Source organism: Myripristis murdjan, chromosome 13, assembly GCF_902150065.1.
Source record: "Myripristis murdjan chromosome 13, fMyrMur1.1, whole genome shotgun sequence".
Classification (NCBI taxonomy): Eukaryota; Metazoa; Chordata; class Actinopteri; order Holocentriformes; family Holocentridae; genus Myripristis; species Myripristis murdjan.
Genome location: NC_043992.1, coordinates 24860786 through 24881318, shown reverse-complemented (window position 1 = coordinate 24881318; position 20533 = coordinate 24860786). Strand labels below are relative to the sequence as shown.

General features: G+C 41.5%; 1 protein-coding gene across 2 annotated transcripts in view; it reads left to right on the top strand.

The window, feature by feature from the left end:
• Positions 1-20533, top strand: part of grm5b (glutamate receptor, metabotropic 5b) — an 80347-nt gene that overhangs the window by 48095 nt on the left and 11719 nt on the right. For both annotated transcript variants that reach the window (XM_030066726.1, XM_030066725.1), the window contains exons 6-12: positions 9125-9360; positions 10030-10151; positions 14261-14385; positions 14994-15162; positions 15418-15544; positions 19178-19295; positions 19445-19631. In XM_030066726.1, the coding sequence (XP_029922586.1) occupies positions 9125-9360; positions 10030-10151; positions 14261-14385; positions 14994-15162; positions 15418-15544; positions 19178-19295; positions 19445-19631 (1084 nt within the window). The remainder of the gene's footprint in view (positions 1-9124; positions 9361-10029; positions 10152-14260; positions 14386-14993; positions 15163-15417; positions 15545-19177; positions 19296-19444; positions 19632-20533) is intronic.

Genomic DNA, 20533 nt, shown 5'->3' with positions numbered 1-20533 from the left:
ACTCCCACCCAGCTCTCCCCTGCAGCTGAGCTCAGACCACACACCACCACAGTAGGAGTCTCCTAAAAAAAAAAACTATGCATAGACTCATACAAAAATGATCCCTCTCAGTCTTTACTTACGACCCACTAGAAGTGTGTGTTGTGGTGCAGTGTCAGATCGATAGCATGACATCCAGTAGGAAGCTATGAACATCATGGACATGGATCGTGGATTGCAGATTGTGGAAAAAGGAAATCTCGCTCCTTTCACAATAAGACTGAATCGGGTTGGCTTTCACCTACTCGCGAGCACTGACAGAGAGGACGAGGATGAGGAGCAGACCAGGATGAAGAGTGTTGGCCTGTTTTCCAGGTTGGTGCCGGCTGGCAGTTAGCTAAGCCGGGAGGGAGGGGCGAACTTCGAATGTTGTGTTTACAAACCGCAAATGACAAATGCTACTCATATGAGGTTAAAAGCCTGTCCTGAAATATGGCATTGCTGTAACACTAAATAGACACCAGAGCACTATATAGAAACTGGAAAATTGAATCCATGGCTTTAACCCCAAAGAAACCTTTTAGCAAGTGCCACAAAACAGTTGCTCAAAGAATTACAGTGTGTTCTGCTTCCAGTGCCCCGATCACACCCACTGATAATGGCAACACAAATCAACACTAAAACTGAATCACATCTAAGAATAAGGGAATGGGTGCCAAAGTAGGGACAACAAATAAATATGCTAATAGAAAGCTGATAACGGCAATAAAGCCTAGTCATTAGGTGGCCATTTCCACAGTTCATTTGACACTAATGTATGTAGGACATCACACAAGCATTAACTTTGATCAATTGTTTTAAGTAAAGAGGGTAGAGGATCTCCTGACTCATTGTGCATGTTAAACTTGCCTCGCTGGCACACCTGCAGTGTTTGCTATTCAGCCTGTATGTGCAGATGTGTGTATGTGTCTGTTGGTATACAGTGGTTTGTGGAGGAGTTTGTGTACTCTCCGTTCCCTTTTCTTACAGTGGTTGTGTTGTTTTAATGGCTCATTAGTGCTTTTAGGTTTTGTTGGTAGAGTATTGGTGTGTGTGTGTGTGTGGTATTTGTGCACAGTATGTATGGTTGTAAGCAGCAGATGCTCATTTAGAATGCCTGCCAGGTTGCCATAGCAGCCAGAGAGTGGGTGGGTTGGGGTCGGGTGGCATACTGTAATTGAACCAGACATTAATTACTAAAGTGACCTATTGGCAATGTTGCTTCAGATCAGATCCAAATATTTTGGTAATGAAAAGTCTATGGCCTTTATGTGCGCTGCAACTCAACTGCAATGACAGAAGAACATCTAGAATGTATAAAATATTTTAATAACACTGGACTGGACTGAACAGAAAAAACACCTCACACATCTGTTTCATGAGATAGGTGCATAAGAGAAGAATGAGTGGATCAAAAGTTGCAAATAAACTCTTGCAGACTGTCTAACTTGCAGTGATACATGTAATGCCACGTTTTGGTGCTAGACACTCATCAGGCAAATGGTTAACAGTGGTAAACAGTGGTAAGTGTTTTCCTGTACTACAGAGGTGTTTTCACTAAGATTATGAGCATGGTTCACTCACTAATGAAGTATGGCCAACGTGGTCTTTACTTCAGATAATATATTCAACAGGAATGTGCTGGTTTCTAGTAGTGATAACGTAATAGGTTGTTGTAATTCAGAGTTGCATTTGCAGCTGTTCAGGGACCAACTTAAGAGTTGGCAGTGATAATATACCTTATTCATTAAACATGAATCAAAGATGAATCAGTTGAATGTGTTCAGCATGTCTCTAAACAAACTTCCATTCCAGAATTTCCTTGGAACTCAAAGACTCAAAAACTTTAAGCTTAAGACCATAACCAAGAAAGAACTAACTGAAAAATGCCCATTTGCAAATGAGTTCCAGTTTCTATTTATATTCTGAATTAAGTGATTAGAAAGTCAGTTGCTTCAGGCCTTGATTTGTAGAAGTGGTTTGTAAAGTTCTGATTAAGGTATGACAGTGTCCTAAAAGACTGGCACACTGCACTGCATTTATTATGTGGGTAGCATTTCCAGCATCGACCTAGAGACAGGCCATCTAATATTAACTGAACAATGAATAGAAAAGAAAAGGCATAGCTGTGTGCCTGTGGTGTCTGTGTTTGTGTACATTTTAATTCCAATGCAATCTAATGGGATGCAATGCACAGACGGCAATGTGAGCGTGGGCTGGAAACCATAGCAACGGCCTCGAGCTCCTAGACACAGAGAGAGAGAGCGAGAGAGAGAGAGAGAGAGAGAGAGAGAGAGAGCAATGGAGAATGAAAGACATGGAGAGAAAAGGACCAGGATGTCATTAAGATAAATTGTTTTGATCAAGAAAAGTGTAAGAGAGTGACTGATTAGTCTAATGATAATGAATGTTCACACATGCACGTCCACAGACGAGACACCTTGACACACACACACACACACACACACACACACTGTCACATATGCACACACATAAAAACACTTACACTCATACACATGTGTGTCGAAGACCCTCTCTGAAGCCCTCTTCACGTGGTAACATCACCCACACAGTTACATAAGTGTTCATAAACATCTGTTGTTTGTGTGTATGTGTGTATGTGTGTGTGTGTGTGTGTGTGTGTGTGTGTGTGTGTGTGTGTGTGTGTGTGTGTGTGCGTGTGTGCATATTGTATGAAGTGTAATACCCTACAGCACACAAAGCACTGCATGTAAAGCATCTTAAGTGTACTTTGTGTGGGTTGGTATAGGAGGAAACATTGCTTAGATTATACCTATACAGAAAAGTGACCCTTTCATTAATTGGGCACAGGCAGGTCAACACTGCAAAAACAAAAAAAAAAAAAAAAAAGGAACGAGAACTCAACAGAAAAATGTTTTATGCTTCATGAAACAAATGAAAACAAAGCACAACAAAGCACAGAACCAAACCTGTTACCGCATAATTGATTTACATGAAAACCAATCAAAAGTGCCTGCAATAACAAATATTCCTAAAATAAACATTGATTGCTTCAAAAACAAATTCATATGTGATTATTTCTATTTATTCTCAGCTGAGGAGACAAGAACAATATGGGTTAGTCTGTAGTGTGCTCCCGTGCTAACTGGCAAATTACTAAAATCGCATGTCTCATGCCATTTGTGAATGGCAGAAGGAACAGCAAATATGACTTTGGTGTGATGTAACTGGCAATACAAAGTTGTTAATTGTCTGCCATTTGTTTTCTCACATTTGGCACTAAGTCCTAAGCTATTTAAAATATTTTTTCTTGGCATTTCTGCCTCACTCAGTTGAATACAGTGGGGATAAAGGGAACTGGTAAGGCAGTGAGATGAATCTTGGCAAATGTCACAGACTTTGTATGAACCCACAACAACATGCATCATTGATCCTGCATGATCCCAGCACTGCAGTGTCTTTGCTGTATATGAGTTTACCAGCAGGGATGTTGGTGACATTTTTAGAAAGATATACACTTTAATTTGGCAACTCCATGTGTGTGTGTTTGTGTTTGTGTTATTTTGGCCTCTGAGGAGCTGCAGGTGTGACCTGCTGGGAAGCCTGCCAAACAGATGGCAAGAGACAGAAAAAAGGGATGGGTAGAGACAGAGTGAGAGACAGACAGAAAGTGAGAGAGAGAGATGTTGAGAGGAAAAGGGAGAAGAAAATACTGAGAAACCAGAAAAGCTCCAAAAAAGAGTGTAAGAAAGATAGAAGACGTGATAGAGGCAGATGTCGCAGGAGAACTGGCGATAGGAGAAAATGTGCAGTGTATGTGTACATGAGGGAGAACGTGTGTGTTTTGCGCATGAGGAAGAAAGAGAAAGGTGGGCAAAAAGAGAGAACATACTGACAGATGGAGGAAAGTGACAGATTTGGACAGGGAAGAACAGAAGGATAGACAAACACGGGGAAGGGGCTCAAGGGAAAGATTAAGCTGTAAATGAGAGACAGGCAGAGAAATACGGTGAAAGGGACAGATTGAAAGAGAAAAATGAGAAAATGAATGAGGAATCCATTGATCAGAGAGAGCACTGATTAATGATTATTGATTAAAATCTCTCAGCGTCGGGGATTTCTCACTCCTGCTTGTCATTTTGTCTCTTTATTTGTTTCTCTTTACTCTTTTTTCTCTCTTCTCACCTTTTTCCTTCTTTCTCTCTCACTACCTTTCTCTTTCTTTCTCCCACACTGTCTCATAATGTCAATGCACCATGTTGAACACAGACAAGGAGCAAGTATTTACACAAATAGCCAGAATCCCATTCATTATTTCCTCAGGGGAGTTACTGATTGATCCAACGCAGAGACCTTCAGCTTGTAGTGATGACAACACTTTGTTGCTCTGCATGAGACAGTGTTCTCTGCATGGGATCAGATACAGTAACAGTCTGAACAACAATATGGGTGTCTAGGTACAGCACTGGGGGACCATGTATTCAATTTATTTTCCAGGTAGATGGTTTCAAGCCTGGCATAAAATATAGACCATTATGTGATCAGCCAACCACTTAAGTGACAGGTAATGTAACAAATTCAGCCGTATCCCGGTTAATTAAATGGTTTAGGAAGCATGTGCAGCCACTTTGACACTTTTTTTTTTCACTGAAATTGCTGTTATAAATTCCCTGTAGAACAGTGTATTAAAATTTCCTGTATAGAGTGGTGAAGTCCCGCCCCTTCCGGTGGGCCCCCATGAGACCTTTCGGAGCGAAAAAAATGAATGGTGTTCAATGGACAGAAAATAATTATTTTCTGGTCCCCCCGTCGTTATGCCATGGATTACACAAATGTTGTTTATAGGCTTAAATAACAAATTTTCATGTCAAGAGTTTGACTGTTTATTGCGCCATTGTTCAGTTAAATGCTGTTGAGAAAACACAATTAGAAAGACTACATACTGTGTCGCGTATGTGACGTCACGTCATCGCCGTTTCCCTCCATCCAGATTCAAGTCAAGATGCCGGTGTGTTTTGTTCCCCATTGTCCGCGTCTCCGAGGGCCGACGGAGCGCCGGGCCGGGCAGGAGGGCAAGCCGTCCCCACTGTCGGGCGAAAAAACTCAGAACCTCAAAAACTCAGCGCGGAGCAGAGAAATCGCCATGCTTCCAGTGCGGGTGGTGACGTATATCATTCGCACCGAGAGCAGTGAAGAGTTGTAGTTCACAAAGCGGGCTCACACAAAACCTAGCATTATTAATATTCTTCGCGCTAAATTGTAGTCTTCTTTGCGTGAAAAATTATCTTTAAATATCACAAACAACATATGTGAAATCCATGGCACAATTCAAACGGGACCAGAAAATAATTTTTATCTACCCATTGGATCGCATTCATAATTTTTTGCTTTTGAGGACCCATGTACCGGAATTGGGTGGGCGGGACTTCACCACTCTATTACACGGTGCCATTGACTGTGTTAATGTTCAGTTATTGTAAACCTGATTTGTCTTTTGTAACATGCAGCCAAAAAAAGCAAATCGATCAGAAATATCAGCAGTCCACAAAAAATATGTGAGGTATTGACCTTTTTTGCCAAGAGTGCTCGTCCACAATCACAGATATTTTAATATTCATCTGTCAATCAATCAGCCACACACACACATACATCATGTACAGCACACATGGATTTTGATGGTGACAGGCATGCTCAAAGATTGATGAATATCTCTTCTAGAAATACCAACACTTTGATTTATGACCAGAGCTCCAAGAGAAAGAACAGGGATAGAGAGAGAAAGAAAGAGAGACAGAGGTTATGTACGCACTAAGGTAAGATTGAAAATGCAATTTTTTTCTCTCCCTTTTGGTGTGCCATTTACAGTTTGCTGGGTAAGTTTGAAAACACATTTTTTTTCCCTCTGTCTTAGACTTTGTCCACACTAAGATGGTGTTTTCCAGACATGAAAACAGGCTTTTGAAAAATGATATCTCAGTTTGAAAATACCAGTCTGTCATAGTGTGGAGGTGTAAAGTAGAGCTTTTTGAAAACCCTGATGTAGGATTGTCATATGATCTAGGCCCTGCTGTAATATTGAGCATGTGCATACCCTGTGCATAGGTGTTCATATGCTTGATATTGGACTTAATGCATTTTGGGACATTTCAGTGTGGACATCAGGCTTTTGGACGCATCCTGGAAACGCTATAAAAACACTCGTGTGGTGCAGTGTAGATGGAACGCTCAAACAGAGTGTTCAAATGTACCCAGCTTAGTGTGGATATGATCAAAAAAAGAAAGAGAAAGATAGAGTGTGGAGGGGTTGGAAAGAGATGGGCAGAGGGAGAAATGAAGAAAGAGAAGTAATACAGACAAGGAGAGAAGGACATGTGGAGATACAGTACACACACAAACACACACGCACACACATATTCTGGGGCTCCAATCAGACCGTAGTTGGTGAGACTGCTGTAGGAGAAAATGAGTTTTTGTTCTCTGGGGGCTCAGAGAGGGAAAGCAAAGAAAGTAAGAAAGAAAGAAAGAAAGGAGGAAAGGTAAGAGGGATGGTGGGAAGGAATGTTGAGCAGGGACTGGTGTCTTGCTCAAGGCCACTTTGGCAGTTGTTGGGGGAGACAATTTTTTCTCTCTCTCTCTCTCTCTCTCTCTCTCTCTCTCTCTCTCTCTCTCTCTCTCTCTGACGCACGCACACACACCCATAAACACAGTCATCCACTGTCTGTGCTTCCTTAAAAACAATAAACCCAAATCCTCATAGAACACCAAACAAAAGTGAGCTGTTTCTGCAGATTGTGTGTGTGTGTGTGTGTGTGTGTGTGTGTGTGTGAGAGAGAGTGAGAGAGAGTGAGTGAGAGAGAGCACGCACACACTGGGAGGCAGTTATATTCATTTTGTTGGTAGCTGACAGGGCATGGCTGCCGAGCTGCAGCCAGAATACTCCATTTGACCTAGATTATCTCAGCAGTGTGTGTGAGTGAATGTGCATGTGCGCATATCATAGTGTTTATGCCTATTTGTCAGCAATTTGATGAAAATTGGACATTACCCATAATGATGTAAGAGCTCTGTCCCACATGTCCTCTCTTTCTCCCTGACTCCCTGCCAATCATTCTGTTTTGCCTCTTTTCCCTCTCACTGATTTTCTATTTCTGCTTCTCTCCCTCCAGTCTCCTTGTACTCTCTCTCTTTTTTCCCTGTGTTTGTCCTTTCCTCTAAGGAAACTGCAGCACTCAGCGAGTAAATGTTTTCATCAGTGTGTGTGTGTGTGTGTGTGTGTGTGTGTGTGTGTGTGTGTGGTATGGTTAAGTGTGTGAGAGTGAGTTTATTTGTCATGGCTAGGTGATGGTGCCCCTCTGCTTCACCTCTCAACTCAAACATTTAATTTCACTCAGTAACAGGCACATCAGCTGTCCTTTGCACACACACACACACACACACACACACACACACACACACACACACACACACACACACACACACACACACATTCTAAGAGAAAGCAAGACAGAAAGAACAAAACATGTTATGCAAGGTTAGCATTGTGTCCTGTGTGTATTGTTAACTGCTATTAGAGGATTTGTGTGTATGTGTGTTATAAAAGGCCTCATGTGGTGTTTTGATGGCTCACTGGTCTACCATGTAACTGCAACATTGCAGGTTTGAATCCTGCCTGAGACTTTTGTTGCATGTCATCCCCCTTTCTGTTCTCTTTAAGCTGCACTGTCCAAAAAGCAGAAATGCTGCAAAAACAATCTTGAAAAAAAAAAAAAAAAGAGATCTTGTTGAGTGAGCTCAGATGCATCCAGCCATTTATTTTCTAGCCATTTATCTGGGTCAGGGTTGCAGTGGCAGCAGGACAAGCACAGCAGATCCTCCTGGGGGATCTCCAGGTGCTCTCAGGCTGGCTGGGAGATACTTGACATCCTTAGCAGGTGCCTGAACACCTCAGCTGGCTTCTGTCAGTATGGAAGAGCAGCAGCTTGATACCAAAGTCCTCCCAGATCACTAAACTCTTCAGAATATCATACAGAGAAAGGCCTGCCATTCTGCAAAGAAAATTCCTTTTGGCCACTGACATGCATGATTTCATTGCTTTGTTCACTATACCACTCCTGGCCATAGGTGAAGGTCAGGCAATTAAAACCCTTTATTAAATTAAAGCTCTGTTAAAACTTTGTGTCGTGCCTCAGCTCTCACTTCATGCTCATGGTCTGGTACAACAATCTCCATTACTAAGCAGCAGACAATCTCAAATCCCTTTTAAGCTTCAGCGTGTTTTATTAGGGATGCATTGATCCACTTTTTCAGTTCCAGTTCCAGTCTGATCCCTATACCTGTACTTTGGGTATCAGCCAATAACGAGTATTGATCCAGTACCAGAGCTCTTTATTCTTGATTATTATTATTGTTAGTATTATGTGCAAGATAGCCTGTTATTGTGCAATGGCCTGTGGTGATGAAGGGATAGACCAGTTCTTCATTTGCAAAGGTGATGTTGACACATCACACACTCACACACGCACACTCACACAGACACTGAAAAAAAAAAGTGCGTCTTTGTTTCTGTACTTGTATGTGTGGGTTGCTGTATGTTTCTCTAAGTTATTACTTTCTTGTGGTCCATTATCTTGTTGAAGGAAGGGTGAAAGTACTCTGTATCAAGCTAATTAGCAAAATTAAAACATGTAATTAATAATGAATGCAGATTTTCAGTCTCATCACACAGTTTGCAGACTAAATCAATATTTTAATAGCAGCAATGAAGCGATTTCTCTCTATTGTTTCACATCACATATTTTCATGTATTTCCCATGTAATTGTTTTAACCTTTTAATTTTCCTGCATCACTCTCCTGTTTTGCACTTTTCAGCAGCTTTAATTGGACTCTTACAAAGTAATTTTTGACTCTATGCAAGATGTCCTCTGGGATGGAAATAATATGGAGAGCATGTTGTTTTTCTGCATATTTGCAGTCAACACTTTAAGAGTCAGGGTCATGACTCCCATAACTGAGCCACACTTTCTATAAATTGCTGACATCCAATTTTCTGTTTCTCTCTCTACTCTTCCATCCCTTCTTCTTTTCTTCCCATTCTCTTTCCTGTCTGTCTTTCTCTTCCAACAGTGATGGCTGGGCAGACCGGTATGATGTGACAGATGGTTATGTGAAAGAAGCAGCTGGTGGTATTACCATTAAGCTTCAATCTGCTGATGTGAAGTGGTTTGATGAATACTACCTGAAACTTCGACCAGACAACAACCACAGGAACCCCTGGTTCCCAGAATTCTGGCAGCATCGCTTCCACTGCAGACTGAAAGGCCATCCCCAGGAGAGCACCAAGTACAACCGGACATGTAGCAGTGAGTTGAGTACTACTGTAAATATAAGGGCAAATGCACACACACACACACAAAGGACCTCTGAGCCAAAGGTGTACAACAGGTGTTAAAATCTTTGCCAATTATGGCTCTAAATGGCTGCATTGTTTTGTTGTCTACATAATAAGATCAATGTGCATATTTATATGCTTGCTTTCATAATGGCTGCTACTAATGCAAATCACACGCACACACACACACACACACACACACACAACACACACAGATTTCCAACTCATCTAGAGCTATACCTGTCCATGAGTGCTCCCTTTCCTTTTTTCTTTCTATTCATCTCCTCCCCTGCTTCTCTCTCAGTTTCGTTCCCCCCATTCATAGGCAAAACGATGTGAGAGAGCTGCTTCAAAGGGACTCATGTCTCATGTATTCTAATGAAAGGGGACGTGAAATGGAAATGAACAGCACAGAGAAAAGGAGAGAGAGAGAGGTGGAGAGGCAGAAAGGAGATGCGGAGGTGGGAAGTGGAGGATGAGAAGAAAGGAGAGGGCTTTGATGTTAGAAAAAAAGCAGATTGTTTCATAAAAGCAGGAGAGAAATGTGAAATTAAGAGTTGCTCTGATATACCTGCCCTTCTCTCTGTCCTTCCTCACCGCCATCACGACCGCCCACCCCCAACTCCAACCACCCCTACAGAACGTGAATCACTTCGGCAGCAGTACGCACAGGACACTAAAATGGGGTTTGTCATCAATGCCATCTACTCAATGGCATATGGCCTACATAACATGCAGCAGGCACTCTGCCCAGGCTATCAGGTAAGCACTGCCCTCATGAACCAATGGAGGGACATTGTGACAAAGGAAGGTGGCAAAGGATGAATGAATGAATGTGGATGGATGGATAGATGGAAGGATGGATTAGCGGTGTTTGCTGCTGGGTATAGTTGCCACATTCACACATTTCTGTTGCACTCGAAGCACAGTTATTGTTGTTGCTATTGTTTGTATATTTTAGCTTATGACAACAAACCACATTGCATTTCATAGAACAAAACACACTATGGCTGGTAAGGCTCTGTGAAACACTGATTTCGTTTTTGGTGTTTCTTGCAAATCACATATTTTCCATACACACTGAATGACAAAAATGCAAACTTACAGCTGAGAAATTTTTGACAGACTTTGGTTTGCGATATCCCTCAAGATTATTGAGGTCCAGTGATGATTTTGTTTCAGTGGGGAATCTATGAAATGATAAATGATTGTGTGATTCCCAACACTTGTAACAGGAGACAGCTGGGCTGCAGGCTGCTCGCTCTTCTAGGTACAGCTTCTCAAATGGCCATCATAACTGTAAGGTTTTTATTTGTTTGTTTGTTTGTTTTTACTTTTTTTTTTTTTTTTTTTTTTTTTTTTTTGGAGATAGAGCCATCAAGCAGCTGAAGCAACATACCATTTCTTTAATGAACTATCATGCTTCTCTTCAGTTTATCCAAGGCAGTATGTATATGTGCCTGGAGCATGGATTCATTATGAAAGTGAACATGATGATAAAGTGGATAAGTACTGTTTTGACTTTTAAGAAAGGCTAGAGCCATTAAATGATTGGCCTGATAGGGACACTGTAATTAAAGGTCAAATTTCAAACTGAAAGGCTGTTACTGCTTAATCACAGTCTGATTTTAATAAAACTGAATGTTTCAAGAGGTTCCTGCATTATTCATGGGGACTGACATTTTTGCTTATTTTTTGGTTGGTTAAATTTCCCAAATTATGCTCATATTATGTTAGACCTACATGTTTTTTGCTTAATATTCATAATTTCCCATGATTTCACAACATTTCACACCTACAACACATTTTGGGTGTCCTTGAAGTTTAATGAACATGCATTTCCTACCTCAAAAGACATTTAGAAAGCCTTATTTTGGAATATTTTGAAACTTGCATTAACCTTTAAATTTGCATTTGCATTTACACAATCTGTTCTGTTCTGTTGTGTTTCCGCCAGGCAGGGGCGCCGCCAGGAATTTTGGGCCCCATGAAAAAAAAATATATATATGCTTACTCGATGATGGTTTAATAATTTTATATTAGTTTTTACCTATTTTTTGGGGCCCCTGTCAGGCAAGGGCCCTTGGAATTGTCCTAACTTTTCCCCCATATACGGTGCCCCTGCCACCAGGTGACAGTCTGGAAGAGATCATGCATTTGGTTGTGTGTCTGTGTGTCTGTCCGCAGCTAAACTTAGAAGCCTAAAAACTTTTTGTGCACAATTATAACTGTATGATGAAGAATCTCTCGTGGTTGCGGTGTTCTCACTACTTCAGCTCCCTCTCTTCATTCATTGCCTAATATACATACATATATACAGTACAGGCCAAAAGTTTGGACACACCTTCTCATTCAATGCGTTTTCTTTATTTTCATGACTATTTACATTGTAGATTCTCACTGAAGGAATCAAAACTATGAATGAACACGTGGAGTTATGTACTTAACAAAAAAAGGTGAAATAACTGAAAACATGTTTTATATTCTAGTTTCTTCAAAATAGCCACCCTTTGCTCTGATTACTGCTTTGCACACTCTTGGCATTCTCTCGATGAGCTTCAAGAGGTAGTCACCTGAAATGGTTTTCCAACAGTCTTGAAGGAGTTCCCAGAGGTGTTTAGCACTTGTTGGCCCCTTTGCCTTCACTCTGCGGTCCAGCTCACCCCAAACCATCTCGATTGGGTTCAGGTCCGGTGACTGTGGAGGCCAGGTCATCTGCCGCAGCACTCCATCACTCTCCTTCTTGGTCAAATAGCTCTTACACAGCATGGAGGTGTGTTTGGGCTCATTGTCCTGTTGAAAAATAAATGATGGTCCAACTAAACGCAAACCGGATGGGATGGCATGTCGCTGCAGGATGCTGTGGTAGCCATGCTGGTTCAGTGTGCCTTCAATTTTGAATAAATCCCCAACAGTGTCACCAGCAAAACACCCCCACACCATCACACCTCCTCCTCCATGCTTCACAGTGGGAACCAGGCATGTGGAATCCATTCGTTCACCTTTTCTGCGTCTCACAAAGACACGGCGGTTGGAACCAAAGATCTCAAATTTGGACTCATCAGACCAAAGCACAGATTTCCACTGGTCTAATGTCCATTCCTTGTGTTTCTTGGCCCAAACAAATCTCTTCTGCTTGTTGCCTCGCCTTAGCAGTGGTTTCATAGCAGCTATTTGACCATGAAGGCCTGATTCACGCAGTCTCCTCTTAACAGTTGTTCTAGAGATGGGTCTGCTGCTAGAACTCTGTGTGGCATTTATCTGGTCTCTGATCTGAGCTGCTGTTAACTTGCGATTTCTGAGGCTGGTGACTCGGATGAACTTGTTCTCAGAAGCAGAGGTGACTCTTGGTCTTCCTTTCCTGGATCGGTCCTCATGTGTGCCAGTTTCGTTGTAGCGCTTGATGGTTTTTGCGACTCCACTTGGGGACACATTTAAAGTTTTTGCAATTTTCCGGACTGACTGACCTTCATTTCTTAAAGTAATGATGGCCACTCGTTTTTCTTTAGTTAGCTGATTGGTTCTTGCCATAATATGAATTTTAACAGTTGTCCAATAGGGCTGTCGGCTGTGTAGTCACCTGACTTCTGCACGACACAACTGATGGTCCCAACCCCATTGATAAAGCAAGAAATTCCACTAATTAACCCTGATAAGGCACACCTGTGAAGTGAAAACCATTTCAGGTGACTACCTCTTGAAGCTCATCGAGAAAATGCCAAGAGTGTGCAAAGCAGTAATCAGAGCAAAGGGTGGCTATTTTGAAGAAACTAGAATATAAAACATGTTTTCAGTTATTTCACCTTTTTTTGTTAAGTGCATAACTCCACATGTGTTCATTCATAGTTTTGATTCCTTCAGTGAGAATCTACAATGTAAATAGTCATGAAAATAAAGAAAACGCATTGAATGAGAAGGTGTGTCCAAACTTTTGGCCTGTACTGTATGTGTGTGTCCTATTGTGGCTGTGTTCGCTCCAATCACAGGTGAAAAAATCAGCACAAGTTTTTAAAAGACACGGATGACAAGAGGGATAACAGAACATACAGCAGACACATGGAAGAAAAATGCTGTAAAAAGTGTCATAGGCTGGGTTAATCTGTTTACAAGCAGGGGTTAAAACAGGTTACAGGCTTCACGACTGTAAGAAAAAAAAGGCATGTAAAACAGCCATTGTTGAGCACTGTCTGTGTGTGAGAGAGAGACTTTAGTAGTCATTCTTAATTTTGCTAATTTAATCCGTGTTCTTTTTAAAATACGGTTTCCGTCAAAAGCCATATGACTTCTGAAAAAATGGCTCACGAGTTACATGTTTCTGACCACTGATATAATGGGTGTAATAAACTGAAACACATACAGAGAGAGAACAAGAAAAAGCTCAACTCAAGAGGCTTTAGGGTATAGTTTCTGTACTATACTGTATTATATTTGATTCATGCATTAATTTAATTTGTAATTTGAAAATTGTTTGACAGTACAATTAGTTGCTGAGTCTCTCCCAAGTTTTGCTCAGCACATGGGGTAGCCTGTAGTTCGTAAAAGGGGAGATGTGCCTAGCTGAGCTCTGCACTCTGCTGAGTCCACTCTTATAGTTGTCATTGCATACAGTTTCTTGAACATTCCACCTGGCTGAATAATCACCATTCCCAAAGGGACATGATTCTGCTTTTGCAAATCCAAAAAAATAGTTACAAAGTCATAAGAATGTGTTTTGGGGTGGGGCATTTTCTGGCTTATGACAAGACTGTTAATGCATTTTAAAAACTTTGGTACTCAGGGCAAGACTTCATTTCCCAAGCTTGAAAAAAGTGCCTTGGTATTTAATGTTCTGTTAAATGATCACTCTGATTGTTTCTTTTGTTGGGTGGAAGGGCCTATGTGATGCCATGAGACCTATAGATGGTGCTACACTGCTGGACTTCTTGATGAAAACAAACTTCACGGGCGTCTCTGGCGAAGGAATCCTATTTGATGAGAATGGAGACTCCCCTGGCAGGTAGGCACTGTGATTTGACAGAGGGGACAAATCATGATTTAGTTCAAGAATGAATTACTGTAATTATATTTCAGCAAAAACATTTGCTTAGATAGTGTGGTCTTTATGGATCTAAGTATTTCTGTCATGACTAAAGTTTTGGTCACGACAGTAAAACATATTTAATCAGTTATAGCTTCTACAAAGTGCCATTGCTTATATACTTTAGTTTTAAGACTTACCCAAAATATTAGTCATATTTAATAGTAAACTTTAATAAATTAAAAAAAATTTATTGGCTTTTAAATAAAATGGTAAACTGACCAGCTGCTTACCACACCTGTTAAGCAGCAGTCAGTTTCAATTTCCATAACGGATGTCCACTTTACAGGGATGAAAGCAGGATTTAAAAGTAGTGTACTGTGTGTGTGTGTGTGTGTGTGTGTGTGTGTGTGTGTGTGTGTGTTTGCTTATGATGTATGTGTTTTTGTCCCCAGGTATTAAATAATGAACTTCAAGGAGCATTGCTGAGCAACTTAGTTCAATGTGATGTGTGCATGTGTGTACATGTGTCTGCGTATGTGTGTTCATGTGCCTTTTCTTATTATGAGTGTATCTTTCATCCCCAGGTATGAAATAATGAACTTCAAGAAGATGGGCAAGGACTACTATGACTACATTAACGTGGGCAGTTGGGACAACAGGGGGTTGAAGATAGATGATGATGAAATCTGGGCCAGCAAAGATGTCATCATTAAGTCAGTCTGCAGTGAACCCTGTGCCAAGGCCCAGATCAAGGTAGCTGGCTAAAAAGATCCATTATAGTGCATGAGCTGGGTTGTACATCAAACCAAGCATGCACACAGGTGTATAGACACAAACTCACAAATATACACAAACTCCCTGGTAGACACATTCATGTAAGTCTTTTCTGCCCATGTGTGTATATGGTTGTGCTTGTATGTCTGTGCACGTGTGTGTGTGTGTGTGTGTGTGTGTGTGTGTGTGTGTGTGTGTGTGTGTGTGTGTGCGCGTATGTCCTTCCCCCTCCAGGTGATCCGTAAAGGTGAAGTTAGCTGCTGCTGGACCTGCACTCCCTGTAAAGAGAATGAGTTTGTATTTGATGAGTATACTTGCCGAGCCTGTGACCTCGGCTCCTGGCCTACTGACGACCTCACAGGTCAGTCTGTCTGTTTGTGTGTGTGTGTGTGTGTGTGTGTGTGTGTGTGCATGCTAGTGTTCTTGCCCCTGACCTTGTAGATCAGTCCCCCCTACCAGCTGCTCAAGTTTCAGAAACCTTTCCAGCCCTCTAAGAAAATATTATAACAGCAACAATGTAGTTAACAAATAAAACCACTTCAGCATGGCTGTTGTGTAAAAAATAATTCCAGTGCCTACAAATTCTATTTGTAGGAAACACCACACTGGCCACTGAAATGTGTGTGCGTGTGAGTGTTTGTGTGTAGGATCATAGGATAAATGGTGTTTAGCAGAATGAGATAGGTGTGTTTTTCCCTGCTACAGTGCACCATTAGAGCCTATTATTATAAATCCTCCACCAATTATATTAGAGACAAACAGAGACAGTGCCTGCTCTTCACCCTCTCCTCCTCTTTCCCTCTTGTTCCCTCCCTGTTTCCTCTTCCCATCCCTTTAATTTGTTACCGACATGGTCACCAATGTTTTAATTATTCTGCATCAAGAACAATTTTCAATGCAAATACATTTCAGCGGCAATGAAAATTTATTTCCCCTCCATTGCTTTCGAAGCTGTTGGATATTGCTCTGTTATGCTTTCAGCTGCTCATTATACCGCTTGGTAGTTCCTCACCAAGCTTTATGATTAAAACATGAATCAAGCCCTGCTGAAAATTCAGATTCAGCTTCACTGCTAGCCACAGAAGCATCCTTAAAGTAAAACAACAAGTAAACTAGTAAGAAAGCAAGAATAAAGAATAAAGAGAAAGGTAAAAGATGGAACACATAACTAGGCTTACCCATGCATTACCACGCATGTGTGTGTGCATGCATGCTTGTTTATGTCTGCATGCTCATGTGTGCACAATTATGTGTGAGCTGTTCCATCAACGATAGGTGCTTTTTGTAACCCAACGGAGCTGTATGCAACAGCAATAATGAGGTGTAAACAAACTGCTTGCCCTGTTTCTCCAGCAGACATTTTGATCTACCTCCTGTAGGCTGAAAGAAAGGAAGGAAGGAAAGAATGAGAGAGATTGAGAGAAAGTGAAAAAAAGAGAAACAGGGAATAGAGGAGATAGAGCAGGGTCTCAGCTGGCAGGGATGAAGGTAAAGACTGAGTGAAAACCATAGAGCAATAGAAAGGGTTTGTGTAGACAGAACACCATAAAAGAAAAGACACTGAGAAAAAAAAGACAGGGAGAAAGAGAGTGAGAAAAGAGTGACTGAGTGACAGAGACACAAAGACAGACAGAAACAGTGGGTTCTAAAAAGAGAGAGAAAGGGAGAGAGAAAGAGAGAGAGAGAGAGAGAGAGATGGAGATGAATAGAGACTCTGACAGAAGCGGCAGCCAGGGAGAGTGCAAGGAGCAGAAAAAAGGAGGATTAGCTCTGGGATTTGAGCCTCTCCACTGATCAGTAAAGTTCCACAGTTTGAGTTTAAGAATGTTTGAAGGAGTTTGCCTCGAAACTTTATATTGACTGAACCTTCCAAGCGGTCCCCTACTCTCCATGCAGCAGATTGGCTTGGGGTCAAACGCTACAAGGTTTCCAAAAGATTCTACAAGCTGATTACGTATTAAATTACCAAACCTAGCCACCTAGCTACTTTGAAGAAATCTGTGAGAAAAACTGATTTGGAATTTTCACCCCCAGCATTTAAATGTATGTGGATAGGATAAGATTAACTTTCGGTAAAGTCACAAAGTCCTAAACTTTTACAGCAGTCCCATCCCTGAGTTCAAGGCACGATGGTTGTTTCCCATTTCTTTAAAAATGGGCCTTACTAAAATAGCTTCCACATGTTACTTACATTATATGTACAGTTTTAATGATGTTTGTGCTAGTAACTCCAAAAGTCGACAAAAAGTAGTGCTGTACCTGACTCACAGTTTCAAGAGTCAACTCAGAGTCTGCGTTTCAGCACAACAAATCATTTCTTGTGTTATTGTCAATGCCCAAAACAAAACAAAAAAAACAATACAACTGTTTGACTCCACCTTGAGACTGCGGCGGTCTATCACTGATGATTCCACTTGTTGACTTTCAGAGGGCAGCCCCAGCAAAAAGAGGGGCAATCATTGCAATATGCAAATTTATACTGGAGCTTCTTCATTTAAAATAAATAAGAAAGTTATTTTGTTTTCTCTGAGGGTAATTTTCCAGGCAAACTGGTGCATTTTCTGGCTTGAAATAAATTTACTAGGCTGATTATTCTGTTTTTCACGCAGCATGATGTGACAAAATGCTTAATACCTCAAACAATTTAGATGATCATAATTTAGCTATTTTTCTCAGCAAGATTACACCAAAAATTGCACATTCAGACTTAAAATGACTGAAGCCTGGAAACGAGCTGCATCCTACCCTGACTGTTGCCACCTGACTTTGTTTCTGTCTGTCTCTTATTGGTCCCCTGGCTCGCATTCAGCAATTAGATAGTTGTTTATGCCCCTAAACTTAACTACATCACTGATTTAATAAACTTTATTGACCGTGTTAAAGACAAAGTCATTAAATTACTTCATTCCTTTTAATGACTGTTACGTCTCTCCTACTGTCTCTGAGGTGAGAGAGAGAGAAAGGAGAAATGGAGAGGAACAGAAAGTTTGAGAGAGGAAGACAGCTTCTGTGTGTGTGTGTGTGTGTGTGTGTGTGTGTGTGTGTGTGTGTGTGCGTGCGTGCGTGCGTGCGTGCGTGCGTGCGTGAGCCTGTGTGTGTGTGTGTGTGTGTGTGTGTGTGTGTGTGTGTGTGTGTGTGTGTGTGTGTGTGCACGCATGTGCGTGCTCGCATGTGCATGTGTGTCCCTGTCCCTGATGCTATGTCTAGGCCGACCAGCCGGGTGGTAATTTCAGTGAGCGTTACGACAGATCGTAATTAGAACTGTCCCTTTAATTAATGACACTTTATCTTCTCGCCTAGGAGAAAGAGGGAGGGAGGGAGGACATTAGGGACAAAGGTGGGATGCCAACAAGGAGGGATAAGGATGAGGGAGACATTGAGGGACGTAGAGAGGGACTGAAGGATGGAGCTCGACTGCAGAGAAAGAGAGGGACTGAAAAAGTGTAACGCTAGAAGGGAAAGAGATAAATTAACAACTTGAAGGAAGAAGCGAAGCAGCCAGAAGATGGAGAGAGGGGACAAAGAGGAGAGAAGGATGGAAGGGAAGATGGAGGGAGACAGGCAAAAATGGGATGAGGAAGAATGAAGGAAAGAATAGAGACAATGCAAAAGAGAAACAGATGTGGCAGAAAGAACAGAATCTTGATTTGGAGGGCAACAATAGACAAAGAGGCATATAACTTGTAAGAGGTGCTGTATTACAGTCTGTTTAATGGAAATACTGAATTGTACAATCTCAATTAAATTACACTGGCACATTTTTACATACACTGAGAAAGAAAGGGACGGAGGGAAAAGAATCAAGTATCAAAAGGAAGAAAATTTTAATGAACTAGGGCTTTCTCTGTGTGGCTAAAACAGAGAAAAAGAAATGACATCTAAATATAATGTTATGTAAGTCTTACTATACTAAGTTCAATTAAGGTTTCAGCTAGGTTTCACACAAATAAATTGAAGTATCATCATCTGTCTTGACCTCTCCACCCTCCCCCAGGCTGTGACCCTATCCCAGTGGAGTATCTGCGATGGGGGGACCCTGAGCCCATTGCTGCTGTGGTCTTTGCCTGCCTGGGACTCCTGGCCACACTCTTTGTCACTGCAATCTTCATCAAGTACGATTTTTGCCTCTCTGTCATCATAAACATAGGTCAAATTTAAACCAACTAGACAGAAATGGCCCCTATTTATGCTATGTGCTTTTCTGTTTTCCTGTCTTTCCGTGTGTGTGTGTGTGTGTGTGTGTGTGTGTGTGTGTATTCAGGTTTCGGGACACTCCAGTGGTGAAATCATCCAGCAGGGAGCTGTGCTATATAATTCTGGCAGGGATCTGCTTAGGCTACCTGTGCACCTTCAGCCTCATAGCCAAGCCCTATGTCATTCATTGCTACCTCCAACGACTGGGAATAGGCCTGTCACCTGCCATGAGTTACTCGGCCCTGGTCACCAAGGTAGGGACTGGGCCGAGGGGTACTGAAATCAGATTGAGGTCTGTGGAGTGGAGCCTGTGTGTAGAGTTAGAGATAGACCTGCCCCAACCACAAGTTAATCTGCCTAGGTCACCAGTGGCCACAGCCACAGGAGGCTGGAGGCTGAGAGAGGGCCAGGGAAAAGCTTGTAGGGAAAGACAGAACACAGTAGGGATATACCTGTTGATAGAATTTGAGAAGAGAGGGTAATCAGAAAGAAACAGGAAAAAATCTCCAGCCAGAGTTAGACTACATTTGTTTATCAGATGTGGGAGGTTGGGACTCAGGAACGTGTCATTACCCGCACATGTGCATACAATCTGCATTTGAAGGAAAAACATGTTGTTTGCTAATCCTAAGAAGCTTGTTAATGTTAACAACAAATGCTGAAAATGTTTGAAGAGGTAACTTTAAATTAAAAAAAAAAAAAAGGTTTAATTAACTACTTTATCTGTATGTTAATTTATTCATAAACATACCATGATGAAAATCAAACACTCAAGTCTTTTCAAAAGTATACAAGAGTAAATAGGTGACATTAGTTTTACTATTGACAATGCTGGCAGACATATAGTTATAATGTCAAATCATGAACTGGGTAAAACTTTAAATCCTCACAAATAGGAACTCTGACTATGTCCATTGTATTTGATCTCTCCTAGTAGGAAAGCAGAAATCCTGTGTTCCAGCTTAATAATCCAATGCAATATCATTCTGCCCTAGTTACACCCCATCCCCACAACCCACCCCCACCTTGGGGTATGGGAATGGGGTTTCAGAAGGGAGATAGAGGTTGAGGGTAGCAGGGGACTTGCCTTCTGAATTTGAATCGACCTTGAGCTTATGACAGCGGCTCTATTTTAACTCCTGTCCTAGCATCCCAT